Below are 22,386 nucleotides of genomic sequence, written 5' to 3'. Positions count from 1 at the left end.
TTTCAAATTAACTTTGCAGAAAGACAAAACACAAAAATCTAGCTGGCAGTTTAATGAAGGTCTCTACTAATCATAAAGCAATTATAAAGCCCTGGAAGAGAGAAAGGAGAACTGATTATATTCCTCTTCATTAATCAGTCTAAGAATACAATAGCTACAGCCACTAAAATCCAAATTTTAAAATATTTTTTATTTTTTCATCTTTTTTTTCCCAATGTAAGATAGGGAAGAACAGAAAATTCCTTAGGTACCAAATTCCTAGGCTGAATAACAAAACTGAGATTAGGTTACTTAGCAAAGACATAAAATTTAAATTAATATCTAACTTTAAAAAGGTTAAATGGACACTTACAGTAATACTTGTGCAATATAACAAGAAAAGAAAGCAATTAAATTCAAAGACAATTTATTATATACGTAAGATATTTTCCTGTGGAAATAAGATTCTTTTACGCCTCACTGAGCTCTCATTGTAACAGGAATCCATGATGATTTATCACAATGAGAACATTCACAGCCACACAAGATAACAAAATTTGAACTGTTCAAGACAAACATCTTCTTCCTTCAAGATAGAAAGCAACAACTAAAATTCAATCATTAAAAAAACCCAGAACAATCTAAAACCCCTAAACTTCCTCACTAGGGGGTTTCTTCACCATTACACAATTTATTGGGCTGTTTACTTGAACATCTACTATCAGCTACCATAAGAAATGGGCACCAATAACACCCAGGAGAGTAAATTATTTTCTGTACAATATACTTCAGTCCATTATGAAGAATGCTTTTCTTTGCCTTGTAATTCAGAGTTACAGTCGAGTCCAAGCAGTTCTGATGACCAAGGGATTGAACTGAACAACTCACCATTCGCGAAAAGCACGCTGTAAGAATTCCACTCCCAGATCCTACATCGAGTGCTTTGGCTCCTTCATGTAGCTGATCAGATAGAAGTTCAAGTGCATATGCATGCTAAGAGAACACAGAGAGATAAAATTTCAATTATTTTAAGTGTCTGTTTTACTCAATACATGTTAATTTCTTCAGAGATTTTGCGAAATGCCCTGAGCATTTGTGTAAGAAATTTCAGAATCATTTCTTTACAAAAAATGGGGGGGAAGGTGTTAACTACATGACATTGTTATTATCATTTTTATTTCATTAGCTTCAAAAATTTAATGAGATTTTTTTTTTTTAATTGGTCAGATGAGGCTTTGTATATGAAGACTATTCACACTTCTAGCACAGACTATTTATATATTAGGAAAGACACTATAAATCAGTTTATTTCTCCTCAGGTCTGGTGACTCTAACTATTCTGGCAGTATATGGCCAATAGAGAATTTAATTTATTACTTTGCTATATGCATTGGAATAGCCTGATACAAAAGCTAGTTAGCAAGAAGGCAGCTCCAGAGCACCAAGGAAAATGGCTATTAAAACTACCTCCTGTATTACCTGCACACTTGCTGAATCAAAGAATAGAAAAATGAAGTTGTCTCTTACAAAGGCAAATAGCCAGGCTCACAGATGAAATGCAGTAGTCTACAGACACACTTGGTAACTTTTGCTTTGCTATGTGGTGGACCAGTACGCAAACTAAGTGTAGGCTGCACACTAAAAACCCAATTTGTTCTTTCATGTTTCAGAGACAGCCATTACCACACTCTTTCAGCTTAATCTATCCCAGCCAGAAAATATAAATAATTAGAATATTCTCAGTTAGAACATTCTTTGTTAATATTTGCTTAGAGAATATATTATCTTTTTGCTCTAACACTTCATATACTACTAGTGCTACGCATTGGAAAAATGACGCCTTAAGGGACTTAAAATTTTGAAGCATAATTAATACTTCTTTTTTCCCTTAACAACAGTACTTTTTACAGTCTTTTATTGAATAATATTGTTAACATCTCTATACAGAATTCCTGATCTTTTTATATTGGTAAGTCGGTAAATTCTAAGCCAACTACACAGTTTTTAGTCAAGAGAAGCAGACTTTTAGTATGTTTTGACACCTTCCAAACATCGCAAAGACAAAATACTTGCTTCTTTCACCCTGTATCTCAAATAAAGAACATAGAAAAATTATATCTCATATAGATATATATATCTATATATCTATATCCCAACTGGAACACTCACACTGGTCTCAAACCACTTGGCAAAAAAGCCATGCAACTCAGTACAATGTATCTTTTTTCCTGTCCAAGGATTTAAAGGCATTACCATAGTACCATACTATAGGAATCACTGTAATTCACACCTGAATTCTTATGATTTTATATATTACAAAGTAATTTCAGATCTCCGGAAATCATCTGGTCCAGAAGATTTCAATACATGGGCATTTTCAATTAGGCTGCTTAGAACCCTGCTCAGTCAGTGTCCTTGTTTATCAAAGAACAGAATTTCCACAAGCTGCAAAGCCTGTTTCAGTGCTTATCTACCCTTACAGGCCTTTTTTTAACTCTAGAAATTAATCTGGATTTCCTATGTTACATTTTTTTGCCCACTACCCCTCAGCCTATTTCTTGCAGATGTCATCCTGTACATCTGCAAGAAAAATCTTGATCAACCTTTTCTACTTCCTCACAGTAAGCAGCTCACAAAAGTTTCATTGCAATCAACTGCTCATCATATTTACTAGGGCAAATATTTTATTTCAAAAGCACCTGGATGTTTATAAAATCACTATACTAATCACCTAGTTTAAAGCTTACCATGTGTGGAGCACTGATTGTTGCTTGGAAACCTGTAAAACAAGAGAATGAAAGATGTTCATTGTTGTTCAGACAGTAACCTTACAATCTTTATTACCTTGACTGTACAGGGTGACACATTCACTGTCACCCTCATTCAGGGTACAACATCCACACCCCAGCAGTTACACAGGTACTCTACATTAGAACTGGGTTACGGTACCTCAGCTGAAAGCTACGCTGTGTCAACTCTGGACACATAAAAAAAAGGGTTTTATCCTCGATCTCAGTTACAATCTCCATTTTGTCACTATACATTGAATGAATATCACATACTGAGCAAGTAGGTTTAATTCAGAAGAGTAGTGTCTCCCAAAATAATGTAATTCCATTTTAGTCAGCCCCTACGTAAAAACCTGAATTTGTTAGTTTGAGTTTCATGTAGTGGAGACCATTGAACATCTGGAGAACAACGTCGTGTGTTCTGCAAACAGCAAATGAGAACAAACACCTATAAGAATGGGAGGAACACTCACCTATATTTGTTTTTGTAAAGATACATAAGCCTTTGCGTATGTATCTTAAAATATTTTTTAGTTTTCCTATATAACTTACAAAATCCTAATAAAATTCACTTACCACGTACAATTAAAGGCAGAGAGAAAATCAAGAACAAGAAATTAGTGTACATATACATAGCTCATTCTTTTGTATGGAAAGATAAAACTGGGACCTGGATGGAAAATTACTGTCCTATCAGTAGACCTGCCCATTCAAAGCCTATTTTTAAAGATTTCACATAATGCTTTAAAAAACTTTGCATTGGTCCCAACTGAGTAATTTCTGTAAAGATAGGGAATGTTTCTACCATAAACTGGATGCGAATTGTTTTTACATATTTACATCAGTGACACCATCATAAGTTGCTGTGGTTTGAAAAATAAACACATATTTACACATACAAATATTGGCTGAAAAACACCTCTCTACCTGATGTATCCAAATATGCCAACTGCATTCCACAAGAAACTGAAGCTTAGTTAAAAGGTATGTAATAAATTAATGAAGAACTAAACAACCTTCCAAATTAAAAATAAATATTTTCACATTCTTAACACATAAATGACAAAAGCAGTCAAAATTACACAAATGAAAACAATCTCAATCAATTTTGCAGGATGCTCTTACCTATAGACTGTGGAGAGTCCATGTAGGGGTTGTATTTTGCATAGTGGCAACGGTCTGTAGCCAGCATTACCTCAAATACCTTGTCTGTTTTGATTATTCCATTTTCTATAAACAAACAAATACATAAAAATGAAAGCATTGTTCCTCTTTCGCAGGAGTCTGCAAAACATGTTAACATATAAACAGCACTGTAAGAAATCATGTACCTTACACAGATCTTACACTCTTACCCTCATGATACCGCCCATGGCAGGGGTTGGACTACATCATCCTTAAAGGTCCCTTCCAGCCCAAACCCTTCTGTGATACTAACATTAAATCTGGAGTCCGTAGATCAAATGATGCTTAAGCCAGTGATTGCTGAACAAGACTTTCCCAGCAGTTACAAATGCTTTCCTGAAACCACTTGCAAAGATCTATCCCCTAGGAAAACTCAAATTCATGCATGCCTTTGATAAATCCTGAAAATATAGTCACCAAGAAATTAGTATTACTACACACACCAAACAAGATATACTTCATATTTCTAAGAAGCTATACAAGTAGTTATTGAAAAATATATAAAAGCAAGTTAGAAATGTTAAGTTGAAGCATCATTGCTCAGAACTTTAATTTCCAGATCTGTTTGTCTTATGTTAGCATAGAAAAAAAATCCATTTGTAAAGAAACTCCCACTGAATCTCAATTCTTATGCTGGGGCAGACTGAGACCAAAAATTTTTATAACAAAACACTCTGAAGCTTTTTTCACTTTTAAAATAAAATACAAATGCACACGCATGTAAAATGTCAGAAGAGGACATTTTTCCATGCTGTTTTATTTAAGTTTTTTTAACATTGCTAATTCTATTTTTTGAGGATCCCAAGAGTCCATTAATGAATAACAGAAAACTTTGCAAAACAAATTGAAGAAATTAACTAATTATTTGCATTAAAAGATTTTATAAACTACAAATAACTGACATTTCAATGATGGATTCCTTCATTAACTACTTTCTTTAAATAAGGATTTATTTGCAAAATTATACTTTAGAAAGAAAAAAAAAAATTAAAAATATCCTTTAAGCACCATTAATATCTAACCTAAAACATTAATATCAGATTATGGAACTTGTGTAAGATTGTCCTGAAGTTGCACCAGTGCGTTTTTTTTTAAAAAACACACCTGTGCCCAAGAATGGGCTAACTTCTGCTGAGACTTTACTGACTGTTTACTACATGCTCCCAACTACACCTATTAATCATGGGATTTTCCCATCTTTTTTTCTTATCTACCATCTGTGTCCAGAAATAATTATCCTATATAACACAGACTTGAATTCAGAAAGGAAAATAACTCCTCAGATCATATTCCTTTTTGGTCTGAAGACAAAGTATCACATAGAACTGCAAAAGAAATATACTATTACTATGGAAAATTTTAAGGAAAACAATTCCTTTTTAAAATATATTATTTTTTAGAAATATTTCTGTATCTGGTAACTCCCAGAAAAAGTATACACTCCACTCACAGCCCCCTCATATTAGATATATCCTGTTCTTTGACTTCATTTTGAACTGACTACTACAGCAGTTCCAGTTAGAAGAAACTCGTTTCAACCCAAGATTTTAAATCTGAGCCAGCAGGCATTTGCAGCCATTCGTAAGTTTACTTACTGAACAAAATTGTACCCAAAAGAAAACAAACAAATCAACCCACTAACACATTGGCAATAACAACAGAGGATAGTAAGGAAGAAAAGTTTTTCCTGACCACTAGAAATTAGTTGGATTTGTTGTATAGCAGTTCTGTGAACAAAGCATAGAAACCAAAAAGTCAAACTTTTACTCTTAGAGTCTCATTAGGAATCACCAAGAAGTCAGTATCTCCAAACCAAATATATTTTAAAAAGGAGAATAAGGAAGTCTAATTGCTTTTTAGACACAGAAGTGAGGAGATAAAGGCTCTAGGGGGTTGAAGGGATGTCAAAAAGCAGTAGCCAAGAAGCACTCACAAAAGGTCTAAAATAGTAATTTATTTCTTTACATGCAGATAGGTGTATATATTCTAGAACTACAGCTAGCCACCTGCTCTTTCCTTTTGTGCCTTGTGGAATAAAATGCAGAGAACAAAAAGAACAAGCTTCCAGCTTGGAAGTGCAACTGCAAGACCCTATGATAAGTCCAAGAACCTTCTCTAATTTCACAAAACTTAGATCCAGACAAAGTACATACAACTATCAAATAAGATGCTTACACTGACAGGCAAATTACAAAAAAATAATAAAAAAAAACCCAGCTGAAAACAGAAACTACTAATATTCTACAGATTTTGAGCGTTCAGGATGCTCTCATTCAGCAAACAATCATGAGATTTGCTGACTGTTGTACTGACTTTGATTATTGTATTATTTTCATCAGTAAATAAGAACTGAAGAAAGTTACCCATAGTCAGAACCTGTGGGAGAAGCTGAATCTGCTGTCAGCTATTTATTTCAATTATTGAATAACGCTCCATCCTCATGAAAAAAAACAACACCCTCTCAGCCACACCCCATAGATTAAATCTCCTTTTCAAATTTGCTGATTATACAATGGAAACATTATCAAATTTAAGGTGGGAATTAAGAAAAACAATCAAGCCCTAAACAGTAAGGTCAATATTGACTTAGTTGTCATTTTTGTTGTGTTGATAACAATAAGATTTTTTTTTTTTTTAGTCTCACAGAAGACTATAGAGAAACATAGCACCTCAAGTACTGAACTCCAAAAATGTCCTTTCTTTCCTGCAACAGTCAGTCCCAAGATGACCAGCTGCCAGGATCTTAATTCTGTCTGAAATATGTCTCTATCAAATTTTCAATTAAGTCAAGAAAACAAGTATATCCCCCAAAGAAGCCAATAATAGAAGCTTATATTGCAAAGAAGACATTTTAATGCCCTCTCTACCAAAAAAACAAAACAATAAAAAAAATCAACTATAAATAAATTGCTAACTAAAACCATTTTCTAAATCTTAAAATGAAGATGTATATTGCAAGAAAATAATTCACAATTAAATGCATAGTAGAATATCCTTTCCAATTATAATGTGCACAGAAATCTCTCCTTGAGGAGACTGCTGGGTTTCAAGAATGATAATCAGTTTGTTCTGTAAACAAATCAGATACTAAAGTGTTTACAAGCAAAGGATAATACACAAACATACCGAAGGCTTGAAATAAAAAGTAAACTCAAATAAAACAGCGTTATATCAGCACAACTTCCAAGATTCAAAGGGTCGAAGCTGAAAAGTAAGTACTTAACAGTGGAGCACTGCCTGCCAAGTTCAAGAGTTACTCTGTGCAGAGGCTGTGGCAATGACAACTTGACATAATTGGAGCATGTTTTGAAAACTCTCTCTGCTCTGCCTCTTTTCCACAAATAACACCATGAAAACAGGAAAAGAGCTCAGAGCAGTTCTTGGGCTTGAAGGTGGGAATATACCACTGTTGAATGTAACCTGGGAAACTGGGCAGTTGGCTGTCAGAGACCAAGGAAAGAGGAGTCTGAAAAGGCCCCATGGATTTGCAACAAGTAAACAACCTATCTTTTTATTTTGTCTTTTATTTAGCAATAAATGCACTACTGAAGTGCTTATGTTTCAAAGAATTGCCTACCTCACTGATGGTATCCTGACTGTTGACCAAAGATGTTTTCTAACCAAACTATAAAATACTAGCAGTCAACATTTACACCAACACAGGCTTCCAGATCAGAAAAGAGGATGTGTCACTGCCACATGATTCAGCACACAAGCTTACTATACAAACCATAACACCTACTCAAACTCCTCCTGTGGCTGACTTTATGTATTTTAAAAATCCTCTTGCAGATCCCAAAACCATTTACTACTTCAACATCCACAAGTAGTGCAACTACTTCAGCATTCACATAGTTCAGCTTCTTAGATTACTTTCTCCATAACCACTGCAGAATACTTCATTTAGGAAGTCATATTTTCAGCGAAACAGTGATATTTTGAAATCATACAGAGATCTTAAGGCATGATGCAAAGCACATACAGCTTTATGTAACAAAAGATTCATTCATGTAGATGGAAATTACTGATGTGACAAATCATAGAATGGTTTGGGTTAGAAGAATCCTTCAAGGTCAACTAGTTCCTTCTTATGCTGGGGGCCCCAGAGCTAGATGTAGCCCCAGAGCTAGATGCAGTCAGATGCAGGGTCTCACCAGTGCAGAGCAGAGGAGTAGAATTGCCTCCCTTGCCCTGCTGGCCACAACACTTTTGATGCAGGACAGTTTGCTCTCCACAAACTTGCAGAGAGCACACTTGATCCCACTGTCAATGTCAATGACAAAGATGTTAAACAACACCAGTCCAAGTACCAACCCCTGAGGAACACCACTTGTCTACAACTGAACATAGAGCTTTTGACCACAACTCTTTTGAGTCCTACCACCCAGCCTTATCTATCAAATGGTCCATCTATCTAATCCATGCCTCTCACTTTTAAAGAGATGGATATAGTGCAGGACAGCGTCAAATGACAGTCTCCACCTGACCCATGAAAACCAGCTAGCAGCTTTCCAGAGGAGAATGGGCTAGAACAGAACCACATCCTGATTTGCAAGCAATGTGAATATTGCTTGTTTTAAGCACCTGACCACCTGACATTTTTAAAGTCAGGGTCCTTTTGTTTGAGCAGAGGAAGAAAAAAAATAGGAAAGAATGTGGTTCAATTAATAGAATTTTATTTAGTAATGAGCATAGGAGATTTCACTGTAAAGCATGAACACAAAGAAAACACTTAGAACAAGAAGTGATGTATCAGCACCCTAAAATCCAGTAACAGACACTGACCCAAACCATACAAAGCTCTTTGTGCTAAATAAATTGAAAGTAGGTGTTTGTATACAAGTGTTTATTGTACCACTCATACATGCAAATTTCTTATGCTTTGCTGATAATTTAAGAGCTATCTGCCTCAAAGGTTCAGATGTCCATCTATTTTCACTGTGATTTGGATTCACAATATCCAAACATTATCCAAAGGAGGTTGCACACAGCTCACTGGAAGGAATCCCTTGAGTGTCTATTGTTCAGAAACACAATGACAGAAAGACTGAGGAAAACAAAAGTCCATCAGAGTTAATCTTATAGCCCAGCAATGAAACACAACTATCAAGTCCCATGAAAATTCTAAAGTGACAGAAATTTTTTAAAGACAGGAGTAAGAATAGTAGTAATAATAATAAATATTCAATTACCATTTCAATTCTACTCAAAACCTGCAGAGGTAAAACATGGTAATCATAAGCTAGGCTCAAGACAAACTAGTAGTATACAGCCTCAAGCTTCAATTAAATACAAAGTTACCTGTCAACATTTCACTTTTATTTTAAGGTAGTATTCCCTCCCTATTTAATAAGGATCACCTTCAAAACCAACCCATCCATTTTGGTGTAACAGGTAAGAGTTTTCTATTCATTTTCATGGATCTGAAAGTTTCAGCATCATTTCATGGATGCTGAAAGTATCAGCAGCTGAATGAAGAAACTTTGAGGACTACATGAAAGAAAAAAGTAACTTTAGGGTTGGTTTCAGCATGCAAAACCATAGAACCTCATTTTCCAATTAACTTTTAACACCCATGGGCAGATGAGGGAGACTTTAACATCTGAGCAGTCCTCAATCCCTCAACATTTGAGAAGGCTGAACTTCACTTAGACATCACATGGAAAGTCAAAACTAAAGAGCTCAATAAAACTGACAGCAACCATCAGTAATAATGAAAAAATGTTGCAAAGGTTAAGATAAAGTTAGCTGGATCAGACAGTTAGAAGGTGAACTCTCTTCACAGTAAGGTTTGTGGTAAAACTGCTTACAGCTTTAGTAAATCTGTAAAGAAGGCAGATGGTGTACCTCTCACACCGTACTGAGCAGATTCCATGCAACCACTCTGCAGTCTTCAGAAAAGCCAATGCTGTTAAGACCAGCAGCTAGACCACATGAAGAGTTTGTCATTATGAAGATGGTTTCATTAAGGTACTAGTACTACACGAAAGTGGAGAAAGATCAGAAAATCAGCAAAATATAACTCTGACAAAATATAACTCTTGGGACAAAATGACAAAGAAATGCCCTATTAGCATAAATTAGGAAAAATTTCTGAAGCTGCATTTCAACAGTGCAAGCATTTAAAACTATTTTGTCCTCAAGTCCACTATTGAAGTATTCAGGTTCTGAAGTATTAAATGTAACTCACAAGTCAGCCAGTCCAAAAGTGCGCAGTTTACTGATCTCAAGCTTTAAAAGAATTAACTCAGTTTTTACCAAATGTTGGTAATTTAAATTAAAAATCAGAACATTAATAAAATTAACCTAATAAAAAAATTAATACAATTATTTACTTAAAGTGTTACGTAGCATTAAAGAACATGACTTTGAGGCATTAAGGGACAACATTCACATAAAGAATCACTCAAAAGAATATGAACATTATACATTTCTTTCTAGGCTTTCCAGTAGCTCTTAGTGATCTCCTGATACTACATCAGGATGATAGAAACATTAGCATTAAAAGAAAAGCTTAGAGTTGTACTGAAGCTAAACCATAGAAGATTCCCTCTTTTTAAAATGCCTACATGCAGCAGTAATGACTTGTTTTGGACACATTTGCATTATCATTTCCATTTTGCTATGGATTACTAGGCAGCTTCTGACCACCAGAAAAAAAAAAAAACATGGCATTATATTCACATACAAAAATAAAAATATATCTTCAATCAAGCAAAATAACAAAATACTTTAAATTAAAATTATTTATTAGGAGTTATAAAGATTTGCGATGTAAATAAGCAGCAAAAAATGCCCTCTTTTCTTCTTGAATGATCAAGGACTTGGATTTTGACACACTGAATTTTGGGAGTTTCTGGGAAAGTATGGATATGTTTTCAACATTACATTGACACCCTGTCTAACATTAAGGGAAGAAAGCACGCCAACAACAAAGAACCAGTTAAGAACACAATCTTAATTTACACACCAATAAAATGTAATAAATGTTATTAAATTCAGGTTGGGATTTTTCTTTCTGTTATCATTTCCTATTATTTGGGATATCTAGTTGCCTTGATTTACTTGAAGGCCTGCCTCTTAAAAGATCAAGGGTATAGAAATTCTTCAAAACATTTCATGATACGGGCAAACCATTAGCAAATACTTAAATCTTACTTAAAAATAAAAAAGTTTCACAGCAACTCCTTTAGGCGATTATTCAAATTACTGGCAATAAAATTTTTTATTTAAATCTCAGTGCTCCAAAAAATAGCATCACAGATTTCAAGGCTGCCACCTGAGACATGAACTAAATTTAAGAAATTTTTGACATTCTTAAATTAACATGTCAGTGGATGTGTTAATTTTAATTTTTAATTGAAAAAAAAATAGCTCACTTTCTAACCCTTTCACTACCTGGTCATAAGTTACAATGCTTAGTCACTGAAGCCTCAATACAATCATGATGAAGGAAAAGGTGGTCACTGAATGCACACAACAGGCAGCATAAGTGCTTGTACAGGGGAGTCATTAAATTTGGTCTAATTTTCCATTATTATTTCCCTTCTTCATGTTCATCCAAGTGACATTACTCTTCCTTAAGCAAAATTAGACAGATGTAGAAGAGATTTGGATAAACCAAGGGAAAATATATGACAGAGGAAAATAAACAAAACAAAACCAATATTTATTACTTGCTGAACCTAGCTTAGGCTTACTATATGCAATGCCTTCCCATTCGTGGCAGTTCTTAAAGAGTTTTGACCACAGCAACCAGAAACTTGCACCAAAAGTGCAGATTCATTGCAGATAAGCCTTCATCATGACGAAGCATGCTAAGATGCCATTTTTAATTATTTAACATTTAAATAATTAAAACACTTGGAGAAATACCTTTAGCATATTTAAAAATAGAATTCTCAGACCATGATACTATTTGAATATATAGTGATTTCAAGTATCATTCACATTGAAAAATTAAGACTCTGATCTTATGTAAGGTGCAAAATTCTGTGGAATCTTGTAAATTACAGTTGCTAACTTTCCCAACACAAGTTTATCAGGAGAGGAAGGTAAAAGAATGCAGCAAGAAACAAATCCACAGTTGGTTAATAACTTCTGCCACAGCCAAGTTAACTCACCTTCACTTTCATTGGGAAATGTGGATTTAGGAGCAGGTATACCTGATGTAAACACCATTGACATAACATGATCAGAGAAGTAAGCAAAGCAAGTTTGTCCTACGGCAGCATGACATTGACTAGAGGAAAAAGGCGCAATAAGGACACTTAATAAACTTTGCTTGTGAATTGGACAGGGAACCAATTTTTCTGTCCTTCAGGTGGGAAAAAAGCTAATTTCTAAGATGTTGGCATGTAAAGTAGTAGGACTTGGCAAAAGCCCAAGTATGAAAGAAGATGAAATGATCTTATAGTAACCTATCAGAAGATAGCTGAAGATAGAGAGAGGGAAAAAAAGTTACAGATTTAGAATCAAAATACTTTTAACCAAGCAAGACAACAGTAAATAACTCACCAATTCTTTTCCTCCTTCCTTAGTACCTCTACATGACAGATTCATAATTTTAAAAAATCTCCCATCAGAATTATTTATTTAAACACAGGTAATTATTTCCTGTATTTAGCATGATTTCTAACCCCACTGTAACCTGCATTTAGAAAGCTCCCTAGAAATGTTGCCTACTAAAAGATCTTACTTTAAGTATATTTTTGGGAGAAGTTTACTCAAGTTTGAAGGCACATGTTCAACTATTTCCAGTTAGGAAGAAGCAAAGATTTAAATAATTATTCCATGAAAGTGAAAAATGTTTGTTTTAAGGCTTTAATGAACAAAGAATCATTCAGATTAAAAAAAGGCATTTTTAAAAATTGAGAAGTACTTTCAAGAATCACTGAAACAAAGCAGCTGAACACCTCATAGCAACAGTACATTCAAGGACAGCATTTTTGTTGTGAAGAGCATGTTTTAAGGAAGTCTATTTTGCATATATCAAATTGTGCATCTATGATGCCTCAAATTAACAGCGCAAAAAGATGTTTAAAATGCAACAAGAAGTTAAAAATCAAAACAATATACTGCAACATTCTTCAGTCACTTGTCCCTAAACATGTGCTGAAAAACCTGCAAAGTTCCAAGGCCCTCCTTATTAGTTTGTCCCTTTTAAGACAGGACAGCAAAGATAAAGCTTATAAAGAATAACTGCCTAAATCTGCATTGTACATACTCAGAATCACTTGTCACTACCCTATCACAATGACTGTTACATTACAGAAAAGTTAGTTCTACAGTTAAGGCAACAGTGAAATAAGCAGTAAAGCAAATGACACAAAATGGAGAATTTTACTGCCACAAAACAGAAGCACTAATAACTGTCAATAACAGTTTATAATTAAGAATAATCTTTATAGCTTTTTTAAAGGAAAAGAACATGTAGCATACAGGAATATGCTAATGATGGTTTTATTTGAAAGCAAAACCACTTTAATATGTTCCCATTCTCCCCAGCCCTCATTTATCCACAACCAAGTTTACTGCTTCTCTAACCATAATAGTACAACAGCTTATAGACATTGAGGAGTTTAAATCCTGATGTTTCACAAGTCATGAGAAAGTGACCCAGTCTTATAGCACTGCCTCCCTCACAGGCAATTCTACAAGAACAGTCAAGAGAAGAATTGTGGCATAAGGGCAAGGGCAAGAACTTGCCACCAAGATCTGCTGCAGAAGAGAACATACTGTGTCACTACAACCTGCCTTATTTTCTTTAAATTATGCAAAATATACACTATATTACACACGTATTTACTAAGCTACACACAAGACAAACACCAGACAACATCAAATTAACCTCATCCAATTTGCATTCTCACTTTTAGCATAAAATGCTGTAAATGCTATGTAGCTGTTTTTAGAGAGGAGAAAATACATTGATGGACCTACTACTCCAAAAGAATTCTCTGGAACATTTTAGTCTTTCTTTAACCAATAATTTTTAAGTTTGTTAAAACGTATCTGGGAGAATTGTAAAACATTAAACAGTACTTTCTTCTAAATCTGTTCCCAACTTTAGCAACAAGGTATCATCCTACCTGAGGAACTCTTACTTGAAAGTTATGGTCTTAATTCAGCAGCTGCTCTGCACTGATAAAGCCCTACACCATGAACAGAGTCCCACTGAAGTTGATAACACAATCTTCCTGCAAGATCAAAGGCCTCTTTGCTTCCACAATATTTTACTGCCAATCCACTATTTCCCTGTTTTACACCCCTCAAAACATTTCGGCATGCATATGCAAAACAGAGAGGGGGAAATTACCATCAATGCATGCTTTGAGATTACAATATTGAGCACTTCTGTTTTACTTTCTTCTTCCTATACAACTATTGCTGGATACTAACTACAATGGTTTTTAGCTTTGTCATCATTATTTGAAACGCCCTAAACAGTTTCCATGTGTTGAAAAACTGTCATTGTCTTCTGCAACAAAGAAACTGGTTTTGCCTTCAGGTTCTGAGCGTCCTAGACTATTCTGGTAATAATTGCTTTTTGGATGTATTTTGGAGTTTAATATTGGTTTTTACACCAGAAAGTTTTTCCCTGCTGTGTAAGACAACAGTATTTCACTAAAACAGTATTTCTAGCCCTTTCAGTTGCAAAATAAAACAAAACAAATGTATTGCAACACTTGTAACTAGAGAAGTTATTATCAATTTATTAAACAGAATTTTTACAACGAAACTCTACAATAATTAGTAGCTTTTACAGGGAAGCTGAAAGTCACTTCAGCATGTATTATTCTGTTGGATGCGACAGTTTTCAAAAGAAAATACTGAGAAAGACCACAGGATCAGATGATCTAACATAAGCAGAGAAAAGGAGAAAACAACAAGAGTGATTCTCCTATGACACCAGAATAATGAGGAGGCAACACAGATGAACTTATCTGTGGTGTAGTATCACTAAAATAGGAGACAACTGTCATAGTACAGGCTCCAGATCTACATCCGATTACATCTAGGACACAGACTTGAGAAGAGGAAGGGAAAAGGCCAGAAGCAGAGACGAGAGACACTGTAAGTATATTTAAGAGAGCTTAATTCTATTATAATATGAAAAGTGGAAGCTCCGAATACATAAGGTGTTGTCTCTCCGTCCTCTCAGGACCTGCAGACTTCAGGATGTACTGAAGTACATCGGCGAAGAAGCGCCCGCCCAACACCTTCCACGTTCAGCACGGGGACAGCACAAACCCTCGGCGAGCACAAGGGAGCGCCCAGTGCCGGGCAGCCACCGCAAAGCTCGGCTGTCACAACCCGAGTGCGCAGCCCGACACCTCCGCGGTGCCAGCCCACCCTTTCGAGCGGAGCCACTCGGGACCCCACCGGGAAGGGGGGAGGAGGGACTGCTGCCACACGCCCCTTTCACCCAACACAAACAGCCGCGGCCTCTCGGCGCGATTCCCAAACCCAGGCGGCTCCCGCTGCGTTGTTCAGCCCGGGCCTGAAAGGACCGGAGGGCGCCCGCCGACACCACCAGTCCCGCCGGCCGGACGAACGCCGATCCCGGGGCGTGCGGGAGTCACGGGCCCTCCGGCACTGCCGCCGCGGCCCCGCCTCAGCTCGCACAAGGCAGACGGGAACGAGGCGGCGGGAACGGGGCCGGAGAGGGGGGGACGCGGCGAGCAGGGAACAGCCACGGCCGCCGCACGGCGCTTCCCCTCCGGGACCGCCATCGGCGCCACCCCGCCCGCCGCACTGCCTCCCGCAACAACAGCCCGGCCCGCCCTGCGACACCGGCCGCCGCCCGGACACACATCCCCCGCCCGAGCACCCGGGCACGCACGGACACGCCCCCGGTCGGACACAGAGACACGCACACAGACACGAACGGACGGACAATACGGGCACACGCGCCCGGGCGCCGGTGTCGCTCCGTGTGACAGTTAGCGGCGGGTCGGGCGGGCGCCGCGGGAGCGCGCGGTCGCTAACGGTCACCGGGCGGCCGGTGACGGCCGCCCCGCAGCCCGGGGGCCCCGCCCGCGCCCCCGCCCCGGGACTCACTGCGGAGGTTGTGGATGAGCTCGGAGTGGCTGGCGCCGCCCGACTTCCAGGCCATCGCTAGGCACACTCTGCGGAGCAGGTACAGAGCCGCCTTCAGCGCCGCGACTGCGCACAGCAGCTTCCCCAGGAAGGACACAACCTCCAGCGCCGACACAGGCGCCGCCTCCTCACCGCCTCCTCCCGCGGCCGCCGCCGCTGCGGCTGCCGCGCGCTCGCCGAGGGGAGGGGCCACGCGCCCACCGCCCCGCGCGCCCGACATGCCCCGGCCGCCGCCGCCGCCGCTCCGCCGGCCGGCGCGGTGCCCCCCCGCGCATGCGCGCCCACCGCACCCAGGGGCGCGCGTGGGGAGATCCTCGCGCGCCGGGGCGGAGATGTACAGCGGCTGCTCCCGGCCGGCGCGTTTTGTTGCCCCGGATCGCGCGCTGGCGGCGAGACCCCAGTCCTGCCCTCGCCTCAGAAACGGCGGCGGGGCGGAACGGGTCTGGGGACGCGGGTATGTGAACTTAGGAGCTCTGTTAATTAATGAGATAGCGAAGCGGCACCTCGGCGCGCACGCACTTCACCCCTGCCCCGGCCTTAGCCACTCCCGTGACACAGTCGGTACCCGCCGGGTACCGCAGAAGGCGGAGTCGGGGCGGGCGAACCCCAGCACGGTGGCTGCGCCGCCAGCTCCGGGCTCCGACCCAGCGCGCGACCCGCCGCCCTTGCGACGGAACCAATTAGCGGCGTCTCCCGGCGCGGTGTTTTGCATGGGGCGCGCCTATTGGCCGCGGCCAGCCCGCGCGGGCTAGGACTACGTGTCGGCGGCTGCCATTGGTCAGGTGGCGCGGGAGCTGCGTGGTCCGTGTGTGCCCACGGTGGGGACGGGGCAGCGCGGGAGCGACCTGCGCCCGGGAATCAAGGCGGGAGTGGGAGCGGGCGGGAAGGATACGGAGAGCTGGCATAGCCGTACACTGGCTAAAGGCCGCGAAAGTACCGATGTTTCACAGCAGCATCTACGGTGCAATACCGATGGCGCAGAAAAAAGTTACAATTAAAATTCCTTTTAATAGGTATCCAGGACAATAGCTCAGAATTTATTAAATGCCGATGGGCCCTTATTCTGTCCCAGCATTAGGCCTATGATGAAGTAGCAATCTTAAGGGAAAAGTAGCACCTTCAGATCCTCCTGCAGCTGTAACATAACGAGGGAAAACATATAATTAATTTCCTACAGTCCTATAGTATTTCTCCCTCCTCTGAAGGGAGCCTTTATGATTAATTTTGCTGCCAATATTCATTTGCCACCTGTTATTTATACACATTTCTACTGTTGAAAGGGAAAGCATATATCATCTTTGCAATTTTAGGAACCCACTGTCAGTGCTGTGACTTCTGCATTTGTGCTGCCTTCTGGTCCCTGCAAATGGGCTCCACACACCTGGGAATAGTTTTGCAGCACTTCCTTTCTTAACCAGGCGCACTGGCACAGGTATTTCATCCACATGGTACCAGACAGCAGGGTTTTCAGTTCCTGGCTTTTAAAACATGAGAACAGTGGTACATAACTATGCATAGGTTGGCCCTAACAATAGTATATTGTATAAACATTGGGGAAAATAAGGTGTCATCTAGCAGATATTTCAAGTATTTCTGATACAAGGACACAGCCTAAAATACCACCATGGGAGATTACACAGATTGTATCTTCTGTGAGAGAGCCCATCTTGACTATGAGTGTTTATTTTGCCCCAGCTCCACACAACACATCTATTTCATGCAATCATTGCTGGTTCATGTGAAGAGGTGAAGGTGGGAATCTGCTTCTCTACTTTGCAGTCAGTCCAGGAGAAATCTGACAGCTGCTCAATGCATATACCAGATCCCATCCATAGACTTCCCATCTGGTTCTTTTAATCTTGGAGATAGATCTACTGCTTCATTCTGTGCTCTCCATCTAACTTCTCCTAAGCGTGATCTGGCAACTGCAGTCCGAGTGAGGCTCCCAGCCTGTCCCAGAATATAAAAGATCTCCCTGATACACCCAGTGGGCTGAGAGAGTAGGAAAGATGCCATGGAGTTAGAGGAATTCTCAAAGGGCAGCAAGTACAGAGAACAGACAGACATTGTAAAAGTACAGCATAGAAATACTTAATTGTTTTAAATGCAAAAGACATTTTCTATTGTCAGATGCAAGCAAACTGCATTGCTCTCACATAGAGAGGTTGCTGCCAAGAAAATAGCTGGCCCATGTTTAAAAGCATTCCAGGGATACTTACCCCTTGGGAGACCAAAACCACAACAGAAACCATTTACATACAAGCTGATGCTGCTTACCAGGACCAGCTTGAATTAGGCTTAGCTTGTCACAGAGCACTGAGAGCAAGCCTGCATTTCTCTCGTAGGAGTTTGCAGTCCTGCCTGGTTGCTTTCTGACTGAGTGTATCTATTTGCCATGTTCTTGACATTCAGAGAATGAAACTAAGTGTGGGCCTTCCTTAACAATATCTGGGGTGTCTTGGATGGATATCAGGCATGTGTGAAGGAAACAGCACTTGGCTTGGCAGGCTTCCAGGAGCTCTAAGACAAGCCAAGTTGCTTCAAAGTGTCCTGGGAAACTAACATGCACCAATAGTGGCAGGATGCACCCATTTATGCGTAAACAAGTGAAGGTATCCCTAACTCTTTCAGTTCCACAATCCCAGGCCATGTGTACATTTAAAAAACCTATTAGGAGCACATTCAATGAGACTAAACTAAAGGCAACATAGACATTCTTTACTAGTGTAAAATATGAGCAGAAATAATTAAAAAAATGTTTTCTGGCCATCACCATTAATGTGAAACCTATCAATTTGCTCTGATACTCAGGATTTCTGCATCCTACTCCAACTCACTTGTCTAAATCCGTGTGAGCACCTTGGTCCCTGGATGCTCACTGTCAACTGCAGGCACCTCCATTTTCCACATGCAGAGCCATTTCCCTAGACTCTCCAGGAAGCTGATGCATGGACAGTCCTCTTAGAGAAAAGGCACAGGAATGGCAGCAGCCAGAATGCCACCATATGATTGTTCTGACATGAAGATCCCACTAAGTGTAAGCACATCATCTCATCTTCCTTTGCTGCACATTCACCCACATCCCAATCCTCTCTAGCTGTACTTCCATACATTTATATATAAACCCCTCCAAACTACTATTTCTGTTTGATTCCTTTCCTCCCACCTCATAAGCCCATTAGATTTTTTTAAATTCTTTGAATTTAGAAAGAATTTGAAAAATTGCTCATCACTGTCTGCTCCCATCTGCTTCTGCATACCACAAGCAGAAATTTCCTTGTGAAATGTTCCTACTGTACATTTCCGCAGTTATGTCCCAAACCCTACGCTAATTGGCTTTTACACCTACACTCCCTCCTCTTCTTGACTCCATTCTGTTTTTTAACTTAATCACTCTCCTTCATCTCATTTCTTTTCCTTTAAGCTCAAGCCAGTTTGATGTGTACCTTCCTTTTGTATTACCATTTCAGAAGTTTACATTATTTTGAACTCCACATCCATGTTTTACCAGCTCTGCACTCAGAGATGAGGTGAGGAGGACTCAGTAACATCAGTGACTTTCCCCATTAAGGAGCAGCAGAACTGGTACCCCTTCATGAAGGAAGGTCAGCCTTCCAGATGATACACCATCCCACAGCATCTAAGCAAAGCAAGCAGAGCAGAGCTGGGGACAGAAGTGGTTTTGCCATCAAGTGAAGTGACAAGTCAGGCCCCAAGTCAAGCTAGCCACCAAGTTTGGGCAACATGGCTGAGCACAGGCCCTCCTACCACACAGCTCAGGCCAAGAGCAGGGTATCCCAGCCCAGATGGGAGCCCCAGCCACGGGCAAGGCTTATGACTGCACTCAGGGCTGGGCCCTCTGCTGTTACATCTGCTCTGCAGTACACTGCACTGTAACTGTACACCTTCAAGAGAATAAACTGGGCACAGCTCCAGGAACTCTTACCAGCTGTAGACATTGTTTTGGCATCTCCAAATAACTTTCTTTAAATATTGTTCAATGATGATTGGAGAAAAGCAGATTATAAGCAAATCCAGTTCAGAATTAGCTTTATCCTGCCCTAGTACAATCACTGATCTAGTAAGTGCCTTTGTCCTCAGGCCCCCTACGTTCTCTGAGACAGGCATGCTTTCGGTTTTCTTCCCTTTCACTCACATTCCCAGCTTTAGCCATATTTAAGAGTAATCCAGAGATGCACCTTGTTGTCTTAGCTGGCATGCTTGGACCGAAGGCTTAGAGTCAGCTTAATCTAGACTTAACATCTTTGTCGAAAACTACAGAAATACTAGACGAGGCGTATTTTCTCTTGGTGCTTATTTGCACCTTTTATATGTTTATTTAAATCTGCCATTACACTGAAATTATATACTAACACAGTACACATCTTTTAGAGGGATCAAGCGCAGAGTATTTAAAGGTTTACAAAGCAGCCCTAAATCTGTCAGAGCTCTCACTTCCATCACATAAAATGCTGCCAACATTTTCTTTAAAAAATGTAGGACAGGGAAGAAAAACTGTGACTCTTCTTTTCCCCTAAGTGAAAATAAGCCTGTATGTCCAACTAACGTCCCTTAATACTTCCCAAATGCTTCTGAACAAGCAATCCTGAGCAAAGAAAGAAATCATCCAAAAGCACAAGATAACACACAGAGAAATCACAAACTAACAAAAATATTTGCCTAATAAGACTTCAGTTTTTAGTTGTCTGGTCTGTAGCTATATTCTGAGGCTGCCTATTGATATTTTTCATGTTATAAGAATTAGCTGATAATACCCTTGGAGTCAAGAGTGACTTGCAGAACCGCTGTGAGCAGCTTAATAAGGGTGCCAAAAGCATTTGCTACTGTAGAACAGCAATGCTACTGCCATGTGCAACAATTATTTTTTAAGGTATGTTTGCAGTATGGTAAACTCCTAGAGCATCCAGCTTTTGGAATATGTTCAGAGTTGGATTCTGCTGAATGTAATTATGGAAGAAAAAATTAAATGAGGTTCAAAAGATGCATGAAGCACATAAAATATCAGTGGTTTAGTATCACACCTCAGGGATTACAAAACAGTATAGCAGACTTAATGAGGAACTCAAAAGTGCTGTATAGAAGAAATCTGACAGATGCCTTTAGCAGGAAAACTGCAATAACACAGTGGAAAATTTGTCTAAGCCACTGTTATGTCCATCTGACAGAACCTCTGAGACCGGGCAGCATCAGCCTTGGAAAAAAATGCAGCAGAAAACAAAGCTGTAAAAATCTGTGTGAGAAAGTCCCTTACTGGACTGCAGTGACTGGATCAATAGTCTCATCCTCTGAAATGACAACCGACTACACAATTGTGTCAGCCTTTAATTTTACAACTAACCTCTGAACGTTTTATTGCATAGTTGTTTAGTTCTCAAGTGAAATACTAGAAAGGAAGTACATGTGTGCTCCTCTTTGATTAACATACCATCTAGGACAAAAAAAATATTCTGTTTATTTCTGTACAGGTAGGAATCTATCAGAGCAATGACAGTGTCACTCAGAAGTACAGTATCATGGTTTAACCCCAGCCAGCAAGCACCAGGCAAATATTTGGTCACATAAGCCCCACAAACCACCCCAGCCCACCCCAGGGGGAATGGGGAGGACAACTGGAATAAAACCAATGTAAAAATCATGGGTTGAGATAATAATAACTTATCTCTTAATAACTCTAACAATTCAAATTAAAAAAGATAAACAGACTGTCCCTAGGCAGTAATTGGTCCTTCCTGGCCAATGTTCCCCAGTTTAATCAGTGTGTGTGATATTCTGTGGTATGGAATATCCCTCTCACCAGTGTGGGTCAGCTGTCCTGGCCATGCTCCCTCCTGGCTTGTCGTCCAAGTGCTCACCGGCAGAGCGAGTGCTGAAAAATTCTTGGTTTGCGGTAAGCGCCACTCAGCAGCAAGTAACACATCAGCGTGATGTCACCATTATTCTCACATTAAATCGGATACATAGCGCTCTGCCTGCCACTCGGAAGAAAATTACCTCTGCCCCAGCTGAAAGCAGGACATACTTAAAAGCAGATCTTAAACCACAAATACTTAGTCGTTGTGTACTTGGCTCATGTTGAGAAAACAGGAGTCGGTGCATGTAAGGCACAGGTGACATACGGACACAACGCTCCGGCGGACGCGGCCCAGCCGAGCACACAGGTAACACAGCGGCACGGTCGCGTCATCCTCTGTTTCCTCCTCTCCGAACCCGACCTACTACCGACACGGAGCCGATGCGCGCCGGCGCAGCTGCTGAGGGTCAGGTAGAGCGCAGCGCCGCCCCAGCCCGGTCACCGCGGGCAGCGGGCGCC

At 40.0% G+C, this 22,386-nt stretch overlaps 1 protein-coding gene and 1 long non-coding RNA gene across 4 annotated transcripts in view; both read right to left on the bottom strand.

Annotated features, from left to right (window-relative positions):
• PCMT1 (protein-L-isoaspartate (D-aspartate) O-methyltransferase) overlaps positions 1-16,298 on the bottom strand; it is a 35,890-nt gene extending 19,592 nt beyond the window's left edge. For 2 of the 3 annotated variants that reach the window (XM_012572639.5, XM_030267999.4), the window contains exons 1-4: positions 16,017-16,290; positions 3,894-3,998; positions 2,727-2,758; positions 868-972 (exon numbers count right to left, since the gene is read on the bottom strand). In XM_012572639.5, the coding sequence (XP_012428093.3) occupies positions 868-972; positions 2,727-2,758; positions 3,894-3,998; positions 16,017-16,275 (501 nt within the window). In that variant the 5' untranslated portion in view covers positions 16,276-16,290. Of the gene's footprint in view, positions 1-867; positions 973-2,726; positions 2,759-3,893; positions 3,999-16,016 lie in introns of all 3 variants that reach the window. The other variant, XM_004174169.6, reaches the window with a different exon arrangement.
• A 779-nt stretch (positions 16,299-17,077) lies between these two features.
• LOC140683711 (uncharacterized) lies at positions 17,078-22,336 on the bottom strand. Its single transcript, XR_012055061.1, has 2 exons — positions 21,871-22,336; positions 17,078-17,190 (listed from the first exon to the last, which is right to left on the bottom strand). It is a non-coding gene; the product is annotated as an uncharacterized lncRNA (long non-coding RNA).
• Positions 22,337-22,386: the final 50 nt, after the last annotated feature.

Source organism: Taeniopygia guttata, chromosome 3, assembly GCF_048771995.1.
Source record: "Taeniopygia guttata chromosome 3, bTaeGut7.mat, whole genome shotgun sequence".
NCBI lineage: Eukaryota > Metazoa > Chordata > Aves > Passeriformes > Estrildidae > Taeniopygia > Taeniopygia guttata.
The sequence above is the reverse complement of the archived record's forward strand: the minus strand, read 5'-3'. Positions and strand labels throughout refer to the sequence as shown.